We start from the raw sequence: 20,032 nt of genomic DNA, 5'->3' as shown, positions 1-20,032 counted from the left end.
TTATTATTTTTAGCCAAGGTTTTTCATTTAATTCTTACTTACATTTTTATATTCTACGAACTGTAATTCCGCATCCTACCTCAATTAAAATTATATTCAAATGCAGGAATCGAAAATCAAAAAGTACTGTAGATCGATATAGCCTATTCACATTTCCTATAGACTAGGCTATTTGAAAAACAAAGAGTGTGTAAAGAGAAAGAAAAAGAGCTGAGGTGCTGTTCAGGACGGAGCTGGAAGCCGCTGTGTACACACTTCAGATCCGGGAGCTCCGTCACACACATACACACGATCACAATAACACTCACACACCGACGACAGAGTTTGTTACATACGCTTTTCCACGCGAGGAAGTCCCGGTGGCTGTACCGGAGCACGAGATAAAGCGCCGACTACCCGTCTGAAGGTAGGAACTCAATTCAATGTAGTACTTTGCGTTTGAAAGTTATTTTTTGACCCTCATACAAACATTTATCTTTCTCCGGATGGGAAAACGACAGCAGCTTCATGAACTTTGGTTCATCATGATGCAGGATATGAAATGTTTACATTTCATTATGCCACCGTGATTATGTTATTGTTGGTCTTTAAAATGGTTTAGAACGTCAGAGAGTTAATATTTGAGTTCAATCTAAGAACACTAAAGTAGCCTATCCATTTTCTGTGGTACAATTACCTTCGAGGTAGGCTACTTTAAAATACCATGGTAGCCTACTGTACATATCAAAGTATTATGTGATATGTTATGGTATTCTTTCTGTTAGGAATGACAGGCTGAAAAGAAAGTTGAGATTATTAAGTTCTGTGAAGGATGTATACCCTTTCCTTTTCATTAATTTAATCAATCAATCACTTTATTTATGTATTCATTTATTTAATTATTATTTATTTATTGCTGTTATTGTTGTATGGTAAACCTCCTGCATGCATGAATCAAACAACACATTATTGATTTACATTCATTAGATATTATATGTATTTTATGAAATGTAGTTGTGATTGTCTGCAATGCATGAAAACAAATGGTCCTGTTTAATTCCATTATGCTGGAACACAGTTGTGGACATCTGCCAGACGATCAATAGACAGATCAGCAGCACCATGGTAACCAGAGACCCCGTCCCTCAAAACACCATTTGGCCCGCTCTGGTGAATCTCAGATGTTACAGATCACTGATCTATAGCCAGCCATGGGACATCCAGACCAGCTGAGGTGCATTTTGGTCCTGCAGGTCTCTTGAGTTTTTGCAGAGAGATCTGATAATTGAAATGGAGTTGTGTTCATTTAATGCTGTACAAATGACATGTAGTAAAACACATCCAATGGAAGTCTATGAGGCAAGACATTCCCGAAAGGTGAAGCTGCTATTTGACTTAAAGCATATTTTTTCCTCCAGCTGTAAAGCTGTAAATCATCCTGCTGGCGAATGAACTTCTGGTTAATGCGAAGATGCGTTTGCCATTTGTTCCATGTACAACTATTTTATGATTAGTTACATCACGTCCCTTTCTGGTATCCTTGCGCATATCATGCATCATTCATTCATAGTTTATGCATAGTTTATCAGAACATCATACTGAAACTTTTGAACGTCAAATTAGACACAAAGACATAATTGTGCAATGGTAACCGGGCAAATCAAACTGTGTACAATGTTCCTCATAAAGATTACATGGATGAAGGTGATGCCATAGTTCTTGTGGTAGTGGGTCTTTATTATTAATGTGAAAAACGTAATGTTAATTGGGGGAAGGGGTTTTTATACAGTCCATAGCATAAGCATTATTGATTTATCTTCTTAATGGGACAATTGGGATGGGATTCAGTGTTCCTGCTAATGGACTGAGACCTGTGCTGAGTGCCATTTGGTATAACACTATTAAATAGAGCTGTAAAATGAATGCAGAGCATATGTTCGCCTTATCAGATCTGGTTTATGGTTTCATACAGATGCACATTTGAACTGCAGAAATGACCATAAATAAAAACAAAGCAGCTATAGGGGGATTTGGGTCGCCAGTGTCTCATTATTAGAAAATAAAATTATTTGAATGTCTTTGTCTTCTGTTTTAATATTGGAAGGCCTCATGTAGCCAGTGCACATGCTCAGCATGTGACAAGGGCTTTTAGGGAGCTTAATATCCTTTGCCAAGGCCTAAGAAACAACTTTAGTGTTCATTCTAACAATAAGGCAGTAACTGCAAGTTAAAACGACGTTGAATAGAAAAGTATGCATGTAATATCTGCATTTACATATAAATGCATATAATTGTGAATTGAAAGATATTATTCTAAGGTTTTTTTTTTTTTAAAGTGATAGTTCACAATAAATATGTCATTATTGGTTTCAGAAAGACTTGGAATTATGTAGTCGTACAGGCTACATTTATGATTTTTTTTAATGATGCCTTTTTTTTTTGCCAGTCTCAACTATCATTCTATATTATCGTCCAATTTTGGGTTTGATGAGATTTAAAAAAAATATATATATATTTTACAAAAAAAGTCTATGTTCACCAAGGCTGTGAAAATATATAATATTGGAAAATATTATTACAATATAAAATAACTGTTTTTGTTTGAATATATTGTAAAATGTAATTTATTCCTGTGATGGTAAAGCTGAATTTTCAGCATCATTACTCCAGTCTTCAGTGTCACATGATCCTTCAGAGATCATTCTAATATGATGATTTGCTGCTCAAGAAACATTTCTGATTATCATCGATGTTGACAACAGTTATGCTGCTGTCACTTTTGATCAATTTAATGCATCCTTGCTGAATAAAAGTTTTTTTTTTTTTTTTTAATCCCAAGCTGTGAGTAAACTATCCACTTAATTCATATGTGCTTCGTTTCAAAATAGGAAGATGTTTCCAAACCTCTTGAGTGTTTCTTATAGTCTTGCCCAAGGATTTTGCAACCCTACTCTACACTGTAATCTGAACGTTAGGATTAACCACCAGACCAGTTGCAAGCTTCTCGCACACAAAACCGTGAAACTGAGCATGAATATCAGTCCTTCAGCCCCTCCAACTCACAAACTTGCCGCAAACGAGTTCAGAAAGATCCTAGCTAACAAGTGCTTTTGTGTCCTTGAGACAATAGCTGCCGTGGGCAGTCGGTCTCTTTGTTGTAACATCTCCACCTCTGGAGTGGAGTGGTGTTCGGAGCGCCTGTTAATGGCTCTGCATGCTTTGTTTGGGGGCCCGTCGCGATGGAGACGGGCCGTGAGGGTCTGATTGATCAGCTGAAGGGTGGAGGGGTTGTGTTTGCTTGTTAGTTTGGGCTCTCCTGTCGGCGGAGATGATGGCTGCTTCTGAAGGTTGTGCTCTGAGGGTAAACGGAGATTCGTTTTCAGACCTGAATGTGTCATTTATTTGAAGTCAACCCGAAACAGTGAGACCGTTTGATTAGAAAAAATGTTGGGCTGTATGTTGAATGTGTTTAGAAATTTTAATGGGGTCGATTTTGATTTCACGTCGACTTGAAATGACACAATTTGGACTAACAAATTTCATATAGTTTGATGTATTTAAATAGTTGTAGGCAGCTTCTAAATGAAATATAAGGTCATAATTTCTCAAATCTTGTATTGATTTTTGAAATCTCTTTTCCTCTCTATCAGATGGCATCAGTGGCCAACTCACACCTCCAGTCGTCACAGAAAGACGCGGCTGACCAAAACTTCGACTACATGTTCAAGCTCCTCATCATCGGCAACAGCAGTGTGGGTAAAACCAGCTTCTTGTTTCGCTACGCGGATGATTCCTTCACTTCCGCCTTCGTCAGCACGGTGGGCATCGACTTTAAGGTGAAAACCGTTTTTCGCAACAACAAGAGGATCAAACTACAAATCTGGGTACGTTTGATTTTCACCTGATCAGTAATTGGAGAAATTCTCTTCAAACTGTATTTAAAGGTCAAGTTCGCCGATAGTTCAAGCCTAAGAAAAGAACGTGGAAATGAATGAAATTGGTTTATGAAATCAATGAATTCATGAAAATGTTTATATTTATATACATTTTTGAATCTCTATTCAACTCTAAAACTTTTTAAATTGGCTTATAACCACACCCTCTAAGTCCAATTTCTGTAAATTGCTTTTAAAGGAACACTTCACTTTTTTTGGAAATAGGCTAATTTTCCAACTCCCCTAGAGTTAAACAGTTGAGTTTTACCGTTTTCAATCCATTCAGCCGATCTCCGGGTCTGGCGGTAGCACTTTTAGCATAGCTTAGCATAAATCATTGAATCTGATTAGACCGTTATCATCTCTCTCAAAAAAATGACCAAAGAGTTTCGATATTTTTCCTATTTAAAACTTGACTCTTCTGTAGTTACATTGTGTACTAAGACCGACAGAAAATGAAAAGTTGCGATTTTCAAGGACAATATGACTAGGAACTTTACTCTCATTCCTGCGTAATAATCAAGGAACTGCTGCCGTACCAGCAGGTGCAATGATATTAAGCAGAGCCTGACAATAGTCCCCAGCTAGGTAACTTCCAACGTGACCGACACTAAGTTTGTAATATCATTGTTCCTTGATTATTACGCAGGAATGAGAGTCTATAGTTCATAGTCATATTGGCCTTGAAAATCGCAACTTTTCATTTTCTGTCAGTCTTAGTACACGATGTAACTACAGAAGAGTCAAGTTTTAAATAGTAAAAATATCGAAACTCTTTGGTCATTTTTTTGAGAGAGATGCTTACGGTCTAATCAGATTCAATGATCTATGCTAAGCTATGCTAAAAGTGCTACCGCCAGTCCCGGAGATTGTCTGAATTCCAAAAAAGGTGAAGTGTTCCTTTAAACCCCTAATCACAAGTGCAATAGTCGTAGACATTCTAAAAGTAAAGGTTCTTTATCGGCATCAATGGTTCTATGAAGAACCTTTAACATCCATGGAATCTTTCCATCAAACATAATTTTTTTTTTTAATTATTCAAATGTTCTTCACACTAAGAAAAACATGGTTCTTTTGAACTCTTTACTGAAAGGTTCTTAAAGGAAACCAAAAATGTTTCCTTTATTTTTAAGAGTGAAGTCAGAAAGTGCGTAACTGGCATATTACAAATCATGCATACATGTATAAACCAGCTTTAAGATTCAGTGGATCATGCATGTTTGTGGAATTAACTACAGTTGCAATTTTGCAGATGCAGAATGACTTCTAGGATAATAGTATATGCTGTAAAATGACTAACAGGGACTTTTGAGAATGTTTCTGTGTTGTGCTTTGTTTGCATGTGAGCTCTAAGATTTAGCCTCGGGGACTGAAGGTCAGATTACTGTTGTGTTATTAAAGAAAGCCATAATTATCAGCCGCAGATGGGTGTGTAGATGTGCTGTAATGTCAGTTGCTGGCTGGTACAGTGATTTGAGTGGGAGTGAAGTTTTCCAAATTGTGGATTAGCTGGAATACTAGTGTGCTGCTACCTGCACAATAAAGTGCCCTATTATACTATTTTAAAGGTTTGTTTTGGAAGTCTTCTACAAAAGGTTTACATGCATCCAAGGTCAAAAAACACTTTCATTTTCTTATAATATACATTGCAGCATCACCTCTTTTCTCTGTGTCGGTTTGATAAAGGATTGTCTTTATAAACCTCTCCTTTCTGAGAGCTACTCTGCTCTGATTGGTCAGATGGCCTCATCTGTTGTGATTGGTCTTCTCTGTTCTGATTGGTCAAATGGCCCAGTCTTGTTGTGATTGGTCTACACTGCTCTGATTGGTCAGGCAGCCTTGTCTGTTGTGATTGGTCAGATGGCCCAGTCTGTTGTGATTGGTCTACTCTGCTCTGATTGGTCAGATGGCCCAGTCTGTTGTGATTGGTCTTCTCTGCTCTGATTGGTCAGATGACCCAGTCTGTTGTGATTGGTCTTCTCTGCTCTGATTGGTCAGATGGCCCAGTCTGTTGTGATTGGTCTACTCTTCTGTGATTGGTCAGATGACCCAGTCTGTTGTGATTGGTCTACTCTGCTCTGATTGGTCAGATGGCCCAGTCTGTTGAGATTGGTCTACTCTGCTCTGATTGGTCAGGCAGCCTTGTCTGCTCTGATTGGTCAGATGGCCCAGTCTGTTGTGATTGGTCTTCTCTGCGCTGATTGGTCAGATGGCCCAGTCTGTTGTGATTGGTCTACTCTGCTCTGATTGGTCAGATGGCCCAGTCTGTTGAGATTGGTCTACTCTGCTCTGATTGGTCAGGCAGCCTTGTCTGCTCTGATTGGTCAGATGGCCCAGTCTGTTGTGATTGGTCTTCTCTGCTCTGATTGGTCAGATGGCCCAGTCTGTTGTGATTGGTCTTCTCTGCTCTGATTGGTCAGATGACCCAGTCTGTTGTGATTGGTCTTCTCTGCTCTGATTGGTCAGATGGCCCAGTCTGTTGTGATTGGTCTACTCTTCTGTGATTGGTCAGATGACCCAGTCTGTTGTGATTGGTCTACTCTGCTCTGATTGGTCAGATGGCCCAGTCTGTTGAGATTGGTCTACTCTGCTCTGATTGGTCAGGCAGCCTTGTCTGTTGTGATTGGTCAGATGGCCCAGTCTGTTGTGATTGGTCAGATGGCCCAGTCTGTTGTGATTGGTCTTCTCTGCGCTGATTGGTCAGATGGCCCAGTCTGTTGTGATTGGTCTACTCTGCTCTGATTGGTCAGGCAGCCTTGTCTGTTGTGATTGGTCAGATGGCCCAGTCTGTTGTGATTGGTCAACTCTGCTCTGATTGGTCAGGCAGCCTTGTCTGTTGTGATTGGTCAGATGGCCCAGTCTGTTGTGATTGGTCTACTCTGCTCTGATTGGTCAGGCAGCCTTGTCTGTTGTGATTGGTCAGATGGCCCAGTCTGTTGTGATTGGTCTACACTGCTCTGATTGGTCAGGCAGCCTTGTCTGTTGTGATTGGTCAGATGGCCCAGTCTGTTGTGATTGGTCAACTCTGCTCTGATTGGTCAGTTGGCCCAGTCTGTTGTGATTGGTATTCTCTGCTCTGATTGGTCAGATGGCCCAGTCTGTTGTGATTGGTCTACTCTGCTCTGATTGGTCAGATGGCCCAGTCTTTTGTGATTGGTCTGCTCTGCTCTGATTGGTCAGATGGCCCAGTCTGTTGTGATTGGTCTACTCTGCTCTGATTAGTCAGTTGGCCCAGTCTGTTGTGATTGGTCTTCTCTGCTCTGATTGGTCAGATGGCCCAGTCTGTTGTGATTGGTCTTCTCTGCTTTGATTGGTCAGATGGCCCAGTCTGTTGTGATTGGTCTACTCTGCTCTGATTGGTCAGGTGGCCCAGTCTGTTGTGATTGGTCTACCGCTTAAAGCACGTGTCGGAAACGAAACGTCCATTACCGTATTTGATCTTTAGTGGTGTCAACAATAATCGATTCGGCGATGCATCGCAATGCGGGATATGCACGATTCAGCATCGATGCGGCAAAGTGCCATAATCGATTATGTCACTGTTTATTTTCTGGCCTTGAGTTGGACAATAAAGTTGTGAAGTTTATTACTTCCGTGGGCATAACAACAACAACAATCAAGACGGCTGAGGCGGAGGGAGATGACCGCGATAGACGGGTAATTAAAAACGCACCCAAAGCTTGGAAAAGCGGACATCTGGGCACATTTCGATTCTACGAAGTTAATGGGAAACTTAACAAGACGAGGCTGAACACAGGAGCGCAGCTTCGCGGCTGAGACACGAATAGACTATTATTAACTTAAAGCTTTACTCTTAAACACAAAAGGCACGTCCATTTTAATAAAAAAATTTTATTTATTAAACAAACCAGATCAAGAGCAAAAACGAAATAAAGTGAATAACTGAAAAATAAAGCATAGGCTCAAAACTAATACAAACAGTGGCACTGCGCGAGTGCGCGCATTGGGCTCCAATAATATGTTCCCGCGTCTTCTAAAAAAAAATGCTGCCGATGTCTTTGTTGACATGGTAGAAGAGGACTGACTATGAATTAAACGGTCTCTCAATTAAATAAATAATATTCAGCAAACCTTATAGCCTACTTTCTTCAATCTGACTGTCTCTCTTCTCCAGTGGGTTGGGATAATCCAAAAGAAGTGAAAACAAGGGGGGTGTTCTGAAGACAGACTGTTACCTGTGAAACAGGGGTGCTCTGAAAACACCCCCATTAGCAATTAGTGCTTTCCACCTGATGAAATGAACGCGCAAAATGAATTAAATGAACGCGCAAAACGAATTAAATGAACGCGGCAAAACTGATGAAATGAACGCGGCAAAACTGATGAAATGAACGCGGCAAAAAATCGACCAATCAGAATTTTGGTCAAGCCAAAACGTATCGACCAACAATCGACTAATCGATTGGGAGATTACAGCCCTAAAGCAGTGATTTATGTTTTCTTTTTCAGGTTTGAAAATGCCATAGGCTATACAATACCCTGTACCATTCAATTTTATTTTGTTTAATGACATTTATGTCAAAGATACAGCAGTGATAATGGTAGTGATAATACACACATATAGCAGCCAATAAAATCTGTTGTTCAATATATGACTGCTTGTATTGCCTCATGACTGATGAAAAATTTGCCTTGTTGTGTGCAGTAGAATTTTGATGCATCGCAATGCATCGTAGAATCGAATTGAATCGAATCGTTACCTGGTGAATCGTAATCGAATCGAATTGTGAGGGCAGTGCCAATGCACACCCCTATTGATCTTTGCAACTTTACAGACCGTTTACAGTCACAAACATCTGCATTACACACGTCATGAAAGATAATATTTGAAAAAAAAACTTTAAATGCTAGTATGTGAAACTACTGTATATGAAATTATTCATCAATAAAAATGTACAAACTCTAGTATCCTTTAGTAAAATCTAGTATACATGTGACAAAGTACATACTACTTCCTGCATACTTAAGTAGTCTACATGTTTATCACATGACTCATGCATGTTTAATTTAGAGTAAATGTCATCCAGTTATAATTTCACAAATGTATAATTTTAATCCAATTCTATGTGAAAAAAAACGTCAACTTTTGGCCGTTTGATCATGCAGCTTATATCAGTTGGTTATCACATCTGTCGTTAATCCGTCTTGACATGTAGGTCAACTCGAGTGCAGTGCATTGTGGGATACAGTATCTCATGCAGTATAATCCATCCGCAGTATACTGTAGTTCATCCAGGTATTTTATGCATACAAAACATTTGCATACTCTTCTTATATATTGCAGAAATAGTAAGAGTAGTGTGCTATTCTGAATATAATCTAAATGAAAGTAGCTTTTCTTTAGGTATGAATGTGAAATGGATAGCTGCGCACACAGTGCATTTAGTCTTAATGTGTGCTGTGGCTCTGATCCAGACCTAGAAAAGGCTTGTGTGTGTTAGTTTCTGATAAAAGCGCCTCCTGGCCATGCAAAACCTCTGCATCGGTCATCCATGACTGGACTGGAATGAGACCGCGAGTTTGAGTTTGGAAGAAAGAGCTCTGCAGATGCACTGGAACGATTCTTTTGCAATGCATTTTTGCAGTTTCTTATGCATAATTTAGAAATGGAAATAGGCTAGTTGTTGAAAATCTGGGCTGGTAAAGGAAAGGTTTTGTGTGCAAATCCTAAAAGGGGACATTGATTGAGCGCTGGGACACTTAACCTCACGTGTGTGCGTGTGTGTGCGTGTGCGTGTGTGTGTGTGTGTGTGTGTGTGTGTGTGTGTGTGTGTGTGTGTGTGTGTGTGTGTGTGTGTGTGTGTGTGTGTGTGGGCAAATCATTGCATTTGTTTCTTGTGTCTTGGCCTTTATACGTGTATGGCTTTTATGTAGTAATAATGAATTCTTCTATGCAGGCTTTTTTTTTGTTATTTCACCGGTCTGTATTCTGACAAGTCTTCCAGCTTTTTTTTTTTTTGTCCTGACTGCTCATTGGAGCTGATCTTTGCTGTCTGTCACTCCTGCCAAGCATTAATGGGTGACATCACTGACGTGTAAACCTGTGTGACCCACTGGCTGCCCAGGCAACCCTTTCTCTCCTCCCTCTCTGATGATCGCAAGGCTTTTCATGCAAATTTTATTTGGTCAATAGCAGGTTTCTAAGAGATGACGCATAGTTGATGTGCCAACCCAGGCCAATAGTCGTAAACGTGGTTGGATGATTTGTAATTTTAAAAAAAATTCTGTCTGTCTATCCATCTGTCTGTCTGTCTGTGTTTGTGTCTGTCTGTCTGTCTTTCTGTCTGATTCAAATATTCAAATGTCTTTATTGGCATGGTGAAAGAAATCTTTACATTGCTAAAGCATTAATAACACTACATACATACATACATCTTCTTCCGCTTATCTCGGGCCGGGTCGCGGGGGCAGCAGTCTAAGCAGAGACACCCAGACTTCCCTCTCCCCAGACACTTCCTCCAGCTCTTCCGGGGGGACACCGAGGCGTTCCCAGGCCAGCCGTGAGACATAATCCCTCCAGCGTGTCCTAGGTCTTCGGGTGGGACGCGCCCGGAACATCTTCCCGGGAAGGCGTCCAGGAGGCATCGTGGCCACCTCAGCTGACCCCTCTCGATGTGGAGGAGCAGCGGCTCTATTGTGAGCTCCTCCCGAGTGACCCAGAGCTCCTCACCCTATCTCTAAGGGATCGCCCAGCCACCCTGCGGAGAAAGCTCATTTCAGCCGCCTGTATCCGGGATCTTGTCCTTTCGGTCATGACCCACAGCTCAAGACCATAGGCGAGAGTAGGAAGTTGACCGGTAAATCGAGGGCTTCTCCTGGCCCTGGGTTGGGGCTCGTGTGTGAGCGCCTGGTGGCCGGGCCTCCCCCCATGGGGCCTGGCCGGGCTTAACCCGAAGGAGCGACGTGGGGCCGCCTTCCCGTGGGCTCACCACCTGCAGGAGGGACTGTAAGGGGCCTGTGGTTAGAGGATCGACAACCCGATCTCTGGACACGGAAACTAGCTTTAGGGATGTGGAACGTCACCTCGCTGGCGGGGAAAGAGCCTGAGATCGTGCGTGAGGTTGAGAGGTACCGAATAGAGATAGTCGGGATCACCTCCACGCATGGCTTGGGCTCTGGAACCACACTCCTTGATTAATAACACCATACAATAAAAAATAAAAATGAATAATAATTCATAAAAAATTAAATGTTTACATGAAAATAAACATAGCAATAAAAATGTTGAATCTTCTAATATTTATATCAGTGTCTCTAGGCGTATAGTGTGTGTGTGTGTGTTGGAGGCTCTTTCGTCGTGACAGGACCTCACACGTCTGGCAGCCAGGTTTGAGCTCGCTGGGCTTTCTCCTAGCAGGTGTGGGGGTTTGTCCATATTTGATTTCTGATGGAAGTCTTTCTGATAGGTTCTGAAATGGGGATAGAAAGTGTCCCTAATGTTTTTAAAATTGGGGCAGGATGTCAGAAAGTGCCTCTCTGTTTCCATTTGATTCTCTGTGAATCTCTGATCTCAACATCTTAACATTTAATATATAAATATTGGTGGTGCTGTTGTTTTGATGTGCATAAAAGGTTAAACATTATGAGGATTTAAAAACAAAATATGTCAAATGGATGATCATACAACACAAGGCTCTCCAAACTTGACACCAGATAAATAACAACTCTTGTTTGCCATCTACTGGTCATCATGGGTAATCACACTATAAAGACAATTTATCACATCATCAGCCTCCCATCCCAGGATGTTGTGACCATGCGTGTATAATCATGGTAATTGTAATGATTATGTTGTTTAGGACACAGCAGGACAGGAGCGCTACAGAACCATCACTACAGCGTATTACAGAGGAGCCATGGGCTTCCTGCTAATGTACGACATCACAAACCTGGACTCCTTCAACGCCGTTCAGGACTGGTCAGTGATATACACGCGTGCATCTTCACCCTATACGTGTATCGAGAAAGTTTAATCTTACCGTTAATGTGCTATTTTGCCTTATAAATGTGCAACTTTGCTCTTAGGGCCACACAGATTAAGACGTACTCGTGGGATAACGCACAGGTGATACTGGTGGGCAACAAGTGTGACCTGGAAGATGACCGACTCATTCCAACAGAGGACAGTCAGAAACTGGCTCATGAACTCGGTGAGAGGAAGCACATTTGAGCCTTTTTTGCCTATTTCATTTGCTTACTCTCATGAATTACGCTGCATGCCTTCGTGTGTTTAATTTTGAATAAAATGTAGTGTCCCTATATATCTGTTAAAAAATCATTGTATATGTCGTAGAAACATTTACTGTTGCCATTAGTTTTTATTTATTTATTAATTATCCCTCTGTCACTTATCAGAGTTTATCCCTTATCCCTCTGTTAATTAACAATTTATAATATAATTTTTTTTATAAACAAGAGTGATTTATAAATAAGATGAACATTTTTAAATATATTACATATAAATAAATAAAATGTGTGTGTGTGTACGCAGTATATTTACATATATATATATATTTTTTATTTTTATTAAAAATAAAACATTTGTGACTACATTTTATAAATATTTAATAATTATTGCATTTTATAAAAGAATTCCTATTTCTATGAGAACATGTCATGACAATTACTTAAATTGTCTTTTTTAAATTATGAATGAATCTTTTCCCTCAGTCTTTCCTCTCCTCCTACCACATCCTTCTCTAATGCGTTCAGCCTTTTTCCTCGTCTCCGCAGGTTTCCAGTTTTTCGAGGCCAGCGCCAAAGACCACATCAACGTGAAGCAGGTTTTCGAGTGTCTGGTGGACGTGATATGTGACAAGATGACTGAAAGTCTGGACGGAGACGGTTCGGTGTCCAACCATAAAGACTCCAGTCAGCAGGACACGTCCTCCGAGGGACACGCCGGCTGCGCCTGCTAAAACAGACTCTCCCTGTCTCTCGATCACGTTGAGAACTTCACTTCACTATTCGCCGCTGCTAGGGATAATCTCTGCTTTCCTTCTTTTAACCCAAACAGCATCTGCTAAACGCGCTCAGTGTTGTTTGTTGACGTGGATTCATAAGTGGAAGTCGAGATAGGATGGTGTGGATTGGTATCTAAGTGAGCTACGTGACGCCCCTTACGTACAGTATTCACACGTGCACACGCAGGGACGTAAACAACTGGAGATACTGCAAGCCTTCAGAGGTTCATCCACACACCCATTCCTCACGCTCTTCACCATGTTCGCCATCTTTTCTCTGTCTTTCTGGTTTTAGCACATGTTGGCTTTCTCGACAGATACAGTACCTGGCCTGTAACGTCCACAGCTCTTGTATTGTCTATCTGGGTGTCCATCTGCTTAAAACCCCTCACCATTATTGAGATAAATACACTCTGTTTTTCTGATATGTGCAATCGTGAGCTGATTTTTGAGACTTGTGGAAGCTTGTTTCTGCCACGGAATAAAAAAATGAAAAAGGTAATTGTGACTTTTTGTCTCTAAATTCTGACCTTTTTTCTTGCAATTGCGAGAGACTTGAAATTGCGAGGGGAAAAAAGTCAGAGTTCTGAGTTATGAACTTGCAATAACTTTTTTTAATTGCAAGCATCACAATTCTGACTATTTCTTAAAAAGTCTGAAAAGCAATTTTATATCTCGCAAATCTGACTTTCTATAACTTAAAAATCCATATTTTCCAAACGCTTTTCTAACATCTTTTCTAAAAGTTCATAGAAAAAAAAGTCATAATTTCGAAATATGAACTAGCAATTGCGAGAAATAAAGTCAGAATTAACTATTTATTTTTTATTCCGTGGCAGAAACAAGCTTCTATAGCTTCTGCGTGTTCACACCCAGAAATATTAATGTTTTACAAGTTATTTTTTTGGAATGAGCATTTTCTTAAATTATAAGATAGCAAATAAACGATCTAAAACTCAAAATGAGCAGCATGCTGTCACATATTATTTATTTGTAACATCTCGTTATACTTTTTGAACTTATTAAATGTCTAACTAAAATTGGCATCATTCATAAAAACAGTGTAAATATTGAATGAATCCATTCTTACATAAAAGAAATACATTCAATGCAAGAAATCGGTGACACTTTACAATAAGGTCTCATTTGTCAACATTAGTTAATGCATTAGGGGTGTGCGATTATCATGATTTTTCATGATGAATTTTATATATAATATATAAATTTTTCAATTGTAATGCTGTAATATCTGAAACGCTTCCAGTACTAATTTTCCACAGAAAAGACACACGATACCATCTTCAGATACACTACACAACTTGCGTCTATTTAAATAAACAATTATATAACATCACTGAATTACATTACTGAGAATCTAATGGGACTCAAAAGTAAAATGTCTGGATACATTATTGTAATGATAATTAGGCGGTAAAATGTGCTTTAATGTGATTAAAATAGTTTATGGAATATCGTTTATGTCTTATTGGAGTAATGTGATGTGTTGTCGCGACCTTCATCATGCATGAGTCACAAATACTAATAAGGTTCATTCTCTGTTTCTCAGTTTCGTATGATTTTGTTGCATCTTTCTCGTGTGCAGCTGTTCGTGCGCTGGTCTCTCTCTATCTCTCTCTCTATCTCTATCTCTCTCTCTCTCTATCTATCTCTCTCTCTCTCTCTCTGACAGCGAGTGACACAAACCCGCCTCCTCTCACTCATTTATTTTACTCTGGATGAATATTGTTGCTGTTAAGGGCTTGGATTTTACTCATTCTCGCAGATTTTGTGCTCACACCCAAAGTGCGGCACATAAAGCCTCCTCTCCGTACTAAATTGAGTTCTTTTCCCCTGCTTATTTTGCTTAAACAGTCAAATACACACAAAATAATGTCAAAGTGTTGGTCTTGGCGAGTAAGTGTTCACCTAAGGCAAGGCAAGCACAACTATAGTAATTCAAAGTGCTTTACACAGAACGGAATTACAATAATCACAAAATAAAAGCAAGGAAAATTAAAACGGTTATATAAGGAACTAAAAGAGTAAACTTCTCATCTGGCAAAACACCGGTGTATCATATTTTTCACAGCTCCCAGTTTTACTGTGAGATTTTCTCATGCTGATTAAACTGTCTGTGGTGTTCTTTCGGCGTCTAAGAAATCTATTGGACGTCTCCGATTTACCCGATTTTTGGACCCTAAAAATTTAGGCTAAAATCGTACAGGAGGAGCTCTAGGACTGACTCACGGGGTAACCTCGGGCTCACTGCCCCATCAGTCCAAACCCCAAAACCCCCATTTGTTCAAAAGCTCTAGGAATGGAGTCGATCCAGTCCGCACCCCACAGAACCTCGAGTTTAATCACGTCAAACTCAATACTCCACCACAGACCCAGGCCATCAGCATGGTTTCATCTCTCTTACCCAATTCTCAGTGCCATTTCAGGTCAGTTTAGAATACAAAGGAGGATGAAAAATAAAATGCAGTGTAATCAGTCGGACGTACAGTGGCACAGTTGGTCATTCAGTAAATGCACAGGTAAACAGATGTGTATTGAGTATGGATTTGAATATGAATTCTGTAGGAGCACACCTGATCTCTTCTGGAAGCTGGTTCCTGCTGCGGCTGGCATAGTAGCTAAAAGCGGACTCACCTTGCTTAGAGTGAAACCTTGGTATTTCTAGCTGATGTGATCCTAATGATCTGAGTGATGATTGAGGTCCTAGGCCATTAAATGATTTATATACCAGTAATAATACTTTAAAATCAATCCTAAATGTAATAGGAGCCAGTGTGAAGACCTGAGAACTTGTGTGATATGTTCATATTTTCTGGCAGCAGCGTTCTGTACGAGCTGCAACTGTCTTGGTCTTTTTGGGAAGGCCAGTAAGGAGTCCATTACAATAATCCACCCTGCTGGTGATGAAAGCATGCACAAGTTTCTCTTTGGAAACAAAGCATTTAATTCTTGCAATATTTTTCAGATGATAGTATGCTGATTTAGTTCTTGCTTTGACATGACTAACGAAGGTGTAAACGCAGTCAATTTTATTTTAAAGGGGTGGTATAATGCCATTTTCACAAGATGTAAAATAAGTCTTTGATGTCCCCAGAGTGTGTGTGAAGTTTTAGCTCAAAATACCCCACAGATATTTTTATATAGGATGTTAAAATTTTCTCTTTTTGAGGGTGAGCAAAAATGCACCGTTTTTGTGTCTGTCCCTTTAAATGCAAATGAGCTGCTACTCCCGCCACAGGGGGCGGAGCTTCAACATCTTGTGTCCTTTTACCTCACACAGACATGCACTGAAAATTTCTGAACCGTTTAGCCTTTTATGTTCAAACCAGAGTCAGAAAGATGGAGAGACTCAAGAAGAACAACATATAGAATCAACAGGACATTTCTGAATGGTTAGTTGATGAATTTATGTAGCTTATGTGTAGTTGTCTTCAAGTCATTGATTAGCATATTTTGTCTTGTTAATCTATAAATCGTGTTCCCGGGGGCGGGGTTTATGTAAATTCTAGGGTTGGTGATGTCACTAACCCAGGAGGAATGTGGTGTAGTCCCTACCAGCCAGCCGTTGTAGTCCTTAAAAAGCGATTTCTTTAAAATAAAATATCTCCGTTTGCTTTGAACTTTGAGCGTAGTAACTTTGCAGATGTTGTTTATGCTGAAACAGCAACATTACTCACTAACTAAAGTTAGAAAAGTGAAATCATATTCAACCACCCCTTTAAGTGAACGTAAACAGTTGAGAAAGAAAACTTATGGATCAGTCAGGTCTTAAAGTGACAGCAGCTAATAAACCTGCTGCCAAATATGAGGTAGTATTACAAGTATCTATGGCAGTTTTCCCCATTGTATCGATGCCAAAATTGTGGCCAGTGAAAATGCTGAGTGGCTAGCGACTTTGGAAAACCACTAGTTACAGTGGCTGGTGAGCAAAAAAAAAATTTATGTTAAGGTAACAAATCTAAAAGAAGAAGAAAAGAGTTGCAAACTAAAATGTAAAACAAAAACAAAAAACACTAGACTTCATTATCAATTATACATTTATTCTTCATAAAGCTACTTTGAATATCTGTCTGCTGTAATGGATCATATTTCATCACTGCGAGATGTTAATATCTGAAAACTCTGTTAAGCACTAGAGGTCTCAGAAGATCTTGGAGTTTAAGCAGGTATAGTGTCATCTTCTCTCCTCATCTTATTGATCTCTCTTTGACTTGTTGAAATGGGAGAATTTTGTATAATAAAATTAAAAATTAATTATAGAACAGATAAAAAAAGAGTGTCTCTGATTATCTGATTTTAAATCACATTGTCAAAAAAATGTAATGATCACAAAATAGGCCTGGTTTAATTTCTTTTTGATTTTGGAGTCAAATGCGTCATTCTCTTGATCAGTTCCATGAGATTCACCCAAATAGCCAATTCAGATCTCAGCAGTACCGTGGACACAACAGAAACGAGTGTTGGCCATCTAAAACACTCGTCTTCTCTATCTCTGTTTTTGCACACTCTCCTGGCTGGCCGTTATGTCCAGTGTAGAAAGATAGTGGCCTCGTGTTTTGTACTGAAGCTTTTTCCCGCGTTCTCGTCCAATCGGATGATAGCAAGCCATGTGACTTCTGTAAACCTGTGCCAGGTTAAACTCAGTTACTTCATAAAACCCCTCAACCCTGCCATGCATTATCAAACAACGTGTGCAGCACAAATCAATCTGTTAAACTAAGTTCATTGGGTTCATCCCTGTCGCTTTTCTTTCCTTTTACAAACACTTTTTGTTTCTATTTCTCATTAAAATTCACAGATTGAGTGTTGTTCAAAATTCAAGACTGATAATGTAGAACTACAAAACAGACATGGATTAAATGTTTGCATTTTTAAAGAAAATGTGTTTGCATTTTGTGTTATAGGCTACTTTTTTCGCAGCGATGCAAATAGGAGCACCGGTTTAGGTTCCCAAAAAATAACATTTCAGTGAGGAGTTCTTAAAAGAACAATGTTTTTCTTAGTATAAAGAACATTTCTCCACTATAAAGAACCTTTTGTGGAATGGAAATATTCCACGGATGTTAAAAGTTCTTCATGGAACCATCGATGCCAATAAATAACCTTTATTTTTAAGAGTGGAGGTTCTGAATGGTTTCTACATCATTTACCTCTTATATAGCCTACTGTCTATGACATTTACCGGTATTCACGAATCAACTCTGACTTGTAGGCCTATTGCATTCAAGTTGTACATTTCAATTTCATTGGAATCATTTCATTGACCCAGTTATTAGCATTAACTATAGCCTAACTAAAATTTAAATTATTTTACATTTTCACGTAAATTTTAGTTACATTTTTAGTAATTTTGTTGCATGCTTTTGTAATATTTTTTTTTCCCCCACTCTATATGTAGAATTCAGAAACCCTTGTTATTAGCGACACCTGTGGCCATTAAGTGAAATGTAGCCAGCAACTTATTGCTCGTGCTCGCACACTTGCACATATAACGTAGTAGCCTACAAGAGACTGAAAGTGATTCAAGGCCCCGATAAACTCATCGCGAAGCTCTTCGTTCTTCGCTTTATTAGTAAAAAGAAGTAGAAATGCTTTTGCAGCGATACTGTTATGAACAGTATAGCCTACGACGTTAATTTGTAGTGTACAGTGCCCTTTCCTCTCACAAAATTAACAACAAAAATGACAGTGGGAGAAAGCAGCCGTTAAAAAAAAGCAATTCGTCGTCAACAGATAATGAGGTAATTCAAATTACACTGTTATGATTGTAGGCTATAAATTGAGTTTAGGCTAAATAAGATCTGAGACTATAGTTTGAATAAACCCCATTACATAGTCCATATAGTTAACAATAATTACCTCTACCTGAAAAATTTTTTATAGACTTATTGTAGTTCAGCATTTCTATAGTTCAAGAACTATTTTAGTTCAAGGGCTAAAACTAAATCAACTAAAACTTATGACAACTATGATATAGACATAAAAAAAAATAGAAATGGCAAAACTCACCAAAATTACTAAAACTTTAATACACATTTAAACAGAAAATATAGAAATATGATAATCAACGATACAAAAATAACACTGTCATTCTCTAATGTTTGAGCCCCAGGAATGCTTTTGAGTATTGCTGGGTGGTTGTTAGGGTGTTCTAGCTGGTTACTAGGGCATTGCTGGGTGGTTGCTAGGTGATTGCTTACTGGCCCTGAATGGGTGGTTGCTAGGGTGTTCTAGGTGGTTACTAGGGCATTGCTGGGTGATTGCTTACTGGCCCTGAATGGGTGGTTGCTAGGGTGTTCTAGGTGGTTACTAGGGCATTGCTGGGTGGTTGCACCTTTGAAGTTCACCACATTTGAAACGTGTTTACTATTTTAGTTCAAGGGCTAAAACTAAATCAACTAAAACTTATGACAACTATGATATAGACATAAAAAAAAATAGAAATGGCAAAACACACCAAAATTACTAAAACTTTAATACACATTTAAACAGAAAATATAGAAATATGATAATCAACGATACAAAAATAACACTGTCATTCTCTAATGTTTGAGCCCCAGGAATGCTTTTGAGTATTGCTGGGTGGTTGTTAGGGTGTTCTAGCTGGTTACTAGGGCTTTGCTGGGTGGTTGCTAGGTGATTGCTTACTGGCCCTGAATGGGTGGTTGCTAGGGTGTTCTAGGTGGTTACTAGGGCATTGCTGGGTGATTGCTTACTGGCCCTGAATGGGTGGTTGCTAGGGTGTTCTAGGTGGTTACTAGGGCATTGCTGGGTGGTTGCACCTTTGAAGTTCACCACATTTGAAACGTGTTTGCCAGGGAGTTGTTTTGCAATACAAAACATAAAACACAAATGTAAAGCTCAACTTGAGGAACTCGCTTTAGTTTCTTTTGCACAAAAAGAAAAGTGAGTTTGTGCACTTGCTGGAGTTGATAGCATCTGTAATTTATGACTTTATACCCGTGTGTCTGCCAAGCCCTCTGCTTTTATCTACGTACCCAGAAAACAACCACAAAGGGGCTTCCTGAACAGTCATTTTCCTGTTACACACCACTAACCCACCACCTCCAGAGCCAGAGGAAACAAGGGAAATACATGCACCGTTGACCTAAGTGT

At 39.5% G+C, this 20,032-nt stretch overlaps 2 protein-coding genes across 5 annotated transcripts in view; one reads left to right on the top strand and one right to left on the bottom strand.

The window, feature by feature from the left end:
• The window catches only part of LOC307009008 (uncharacterized protein), a 416,885-nt gene that overhangs the window by 313,951 nt on the left and 82,902 nt on the right, over nucleotides 1–20,032 (bottom strand). The window lies entirely within an intron of this gene.
• Nucleotides 56–14,459, top strand: rab3db (RAB3D, member RAS oncogene family, b). Of its 4 annotated transcripts, none has more exons than XR_013797758.1 (6): nucleotides 196–406; nucleotides 3,630–3,863; nucleotides 11,735–11,853; nucleotides 11,961–12,085; nucleotides 12,669–13,355; nucleotides 13,738–14,459. XR_013797758.1 is itself a non-coding variant. In XM_079613652.1 (5 exons), exons 2-5 carry the CDS (start codon nucleotides 3,630–3,632, stop codon nucleotides 12,851–12,853), a joined length of 663 nt encoding a protein of 220 aa, XP_079469778.1. In that variant the 5' UTR covers nucleotides 56–406; the 3' UTR covers nucleotides 12,854–14,459. The 4 variants fall into 4 exon arrangements, 2 of the variants coding, with proteins under 2 accessions (XP_079469778.1, XP_079469777.1); XR_013797759.1 differs by having other exon boundaries at nucleotides 12,669–13,220; nucleotides 13,738–14,366; XM_079613652.1 differs by having other exon boundaries at nucleotides 56–406; nucleotides 12,669–14,459.

This window comes from Phoxinus phoxinus (genome assembly GCF_949152265.1).
Source record: "Phoxinus phoxinus genome assembly, chromosome: 1".
Taxonomy (NCBI): Eukaryota; Metazoa; Chordata; class Actinopteri; order Cypriniformes; family Leuciscidae; genus Phoxinus; species Phoxinus phoxinus.
The sequence above is the reverse complement of the archived record's forward strand: the minus strand, read 5'-3'. Positions and strand labels throughout refer to the sequence as shown.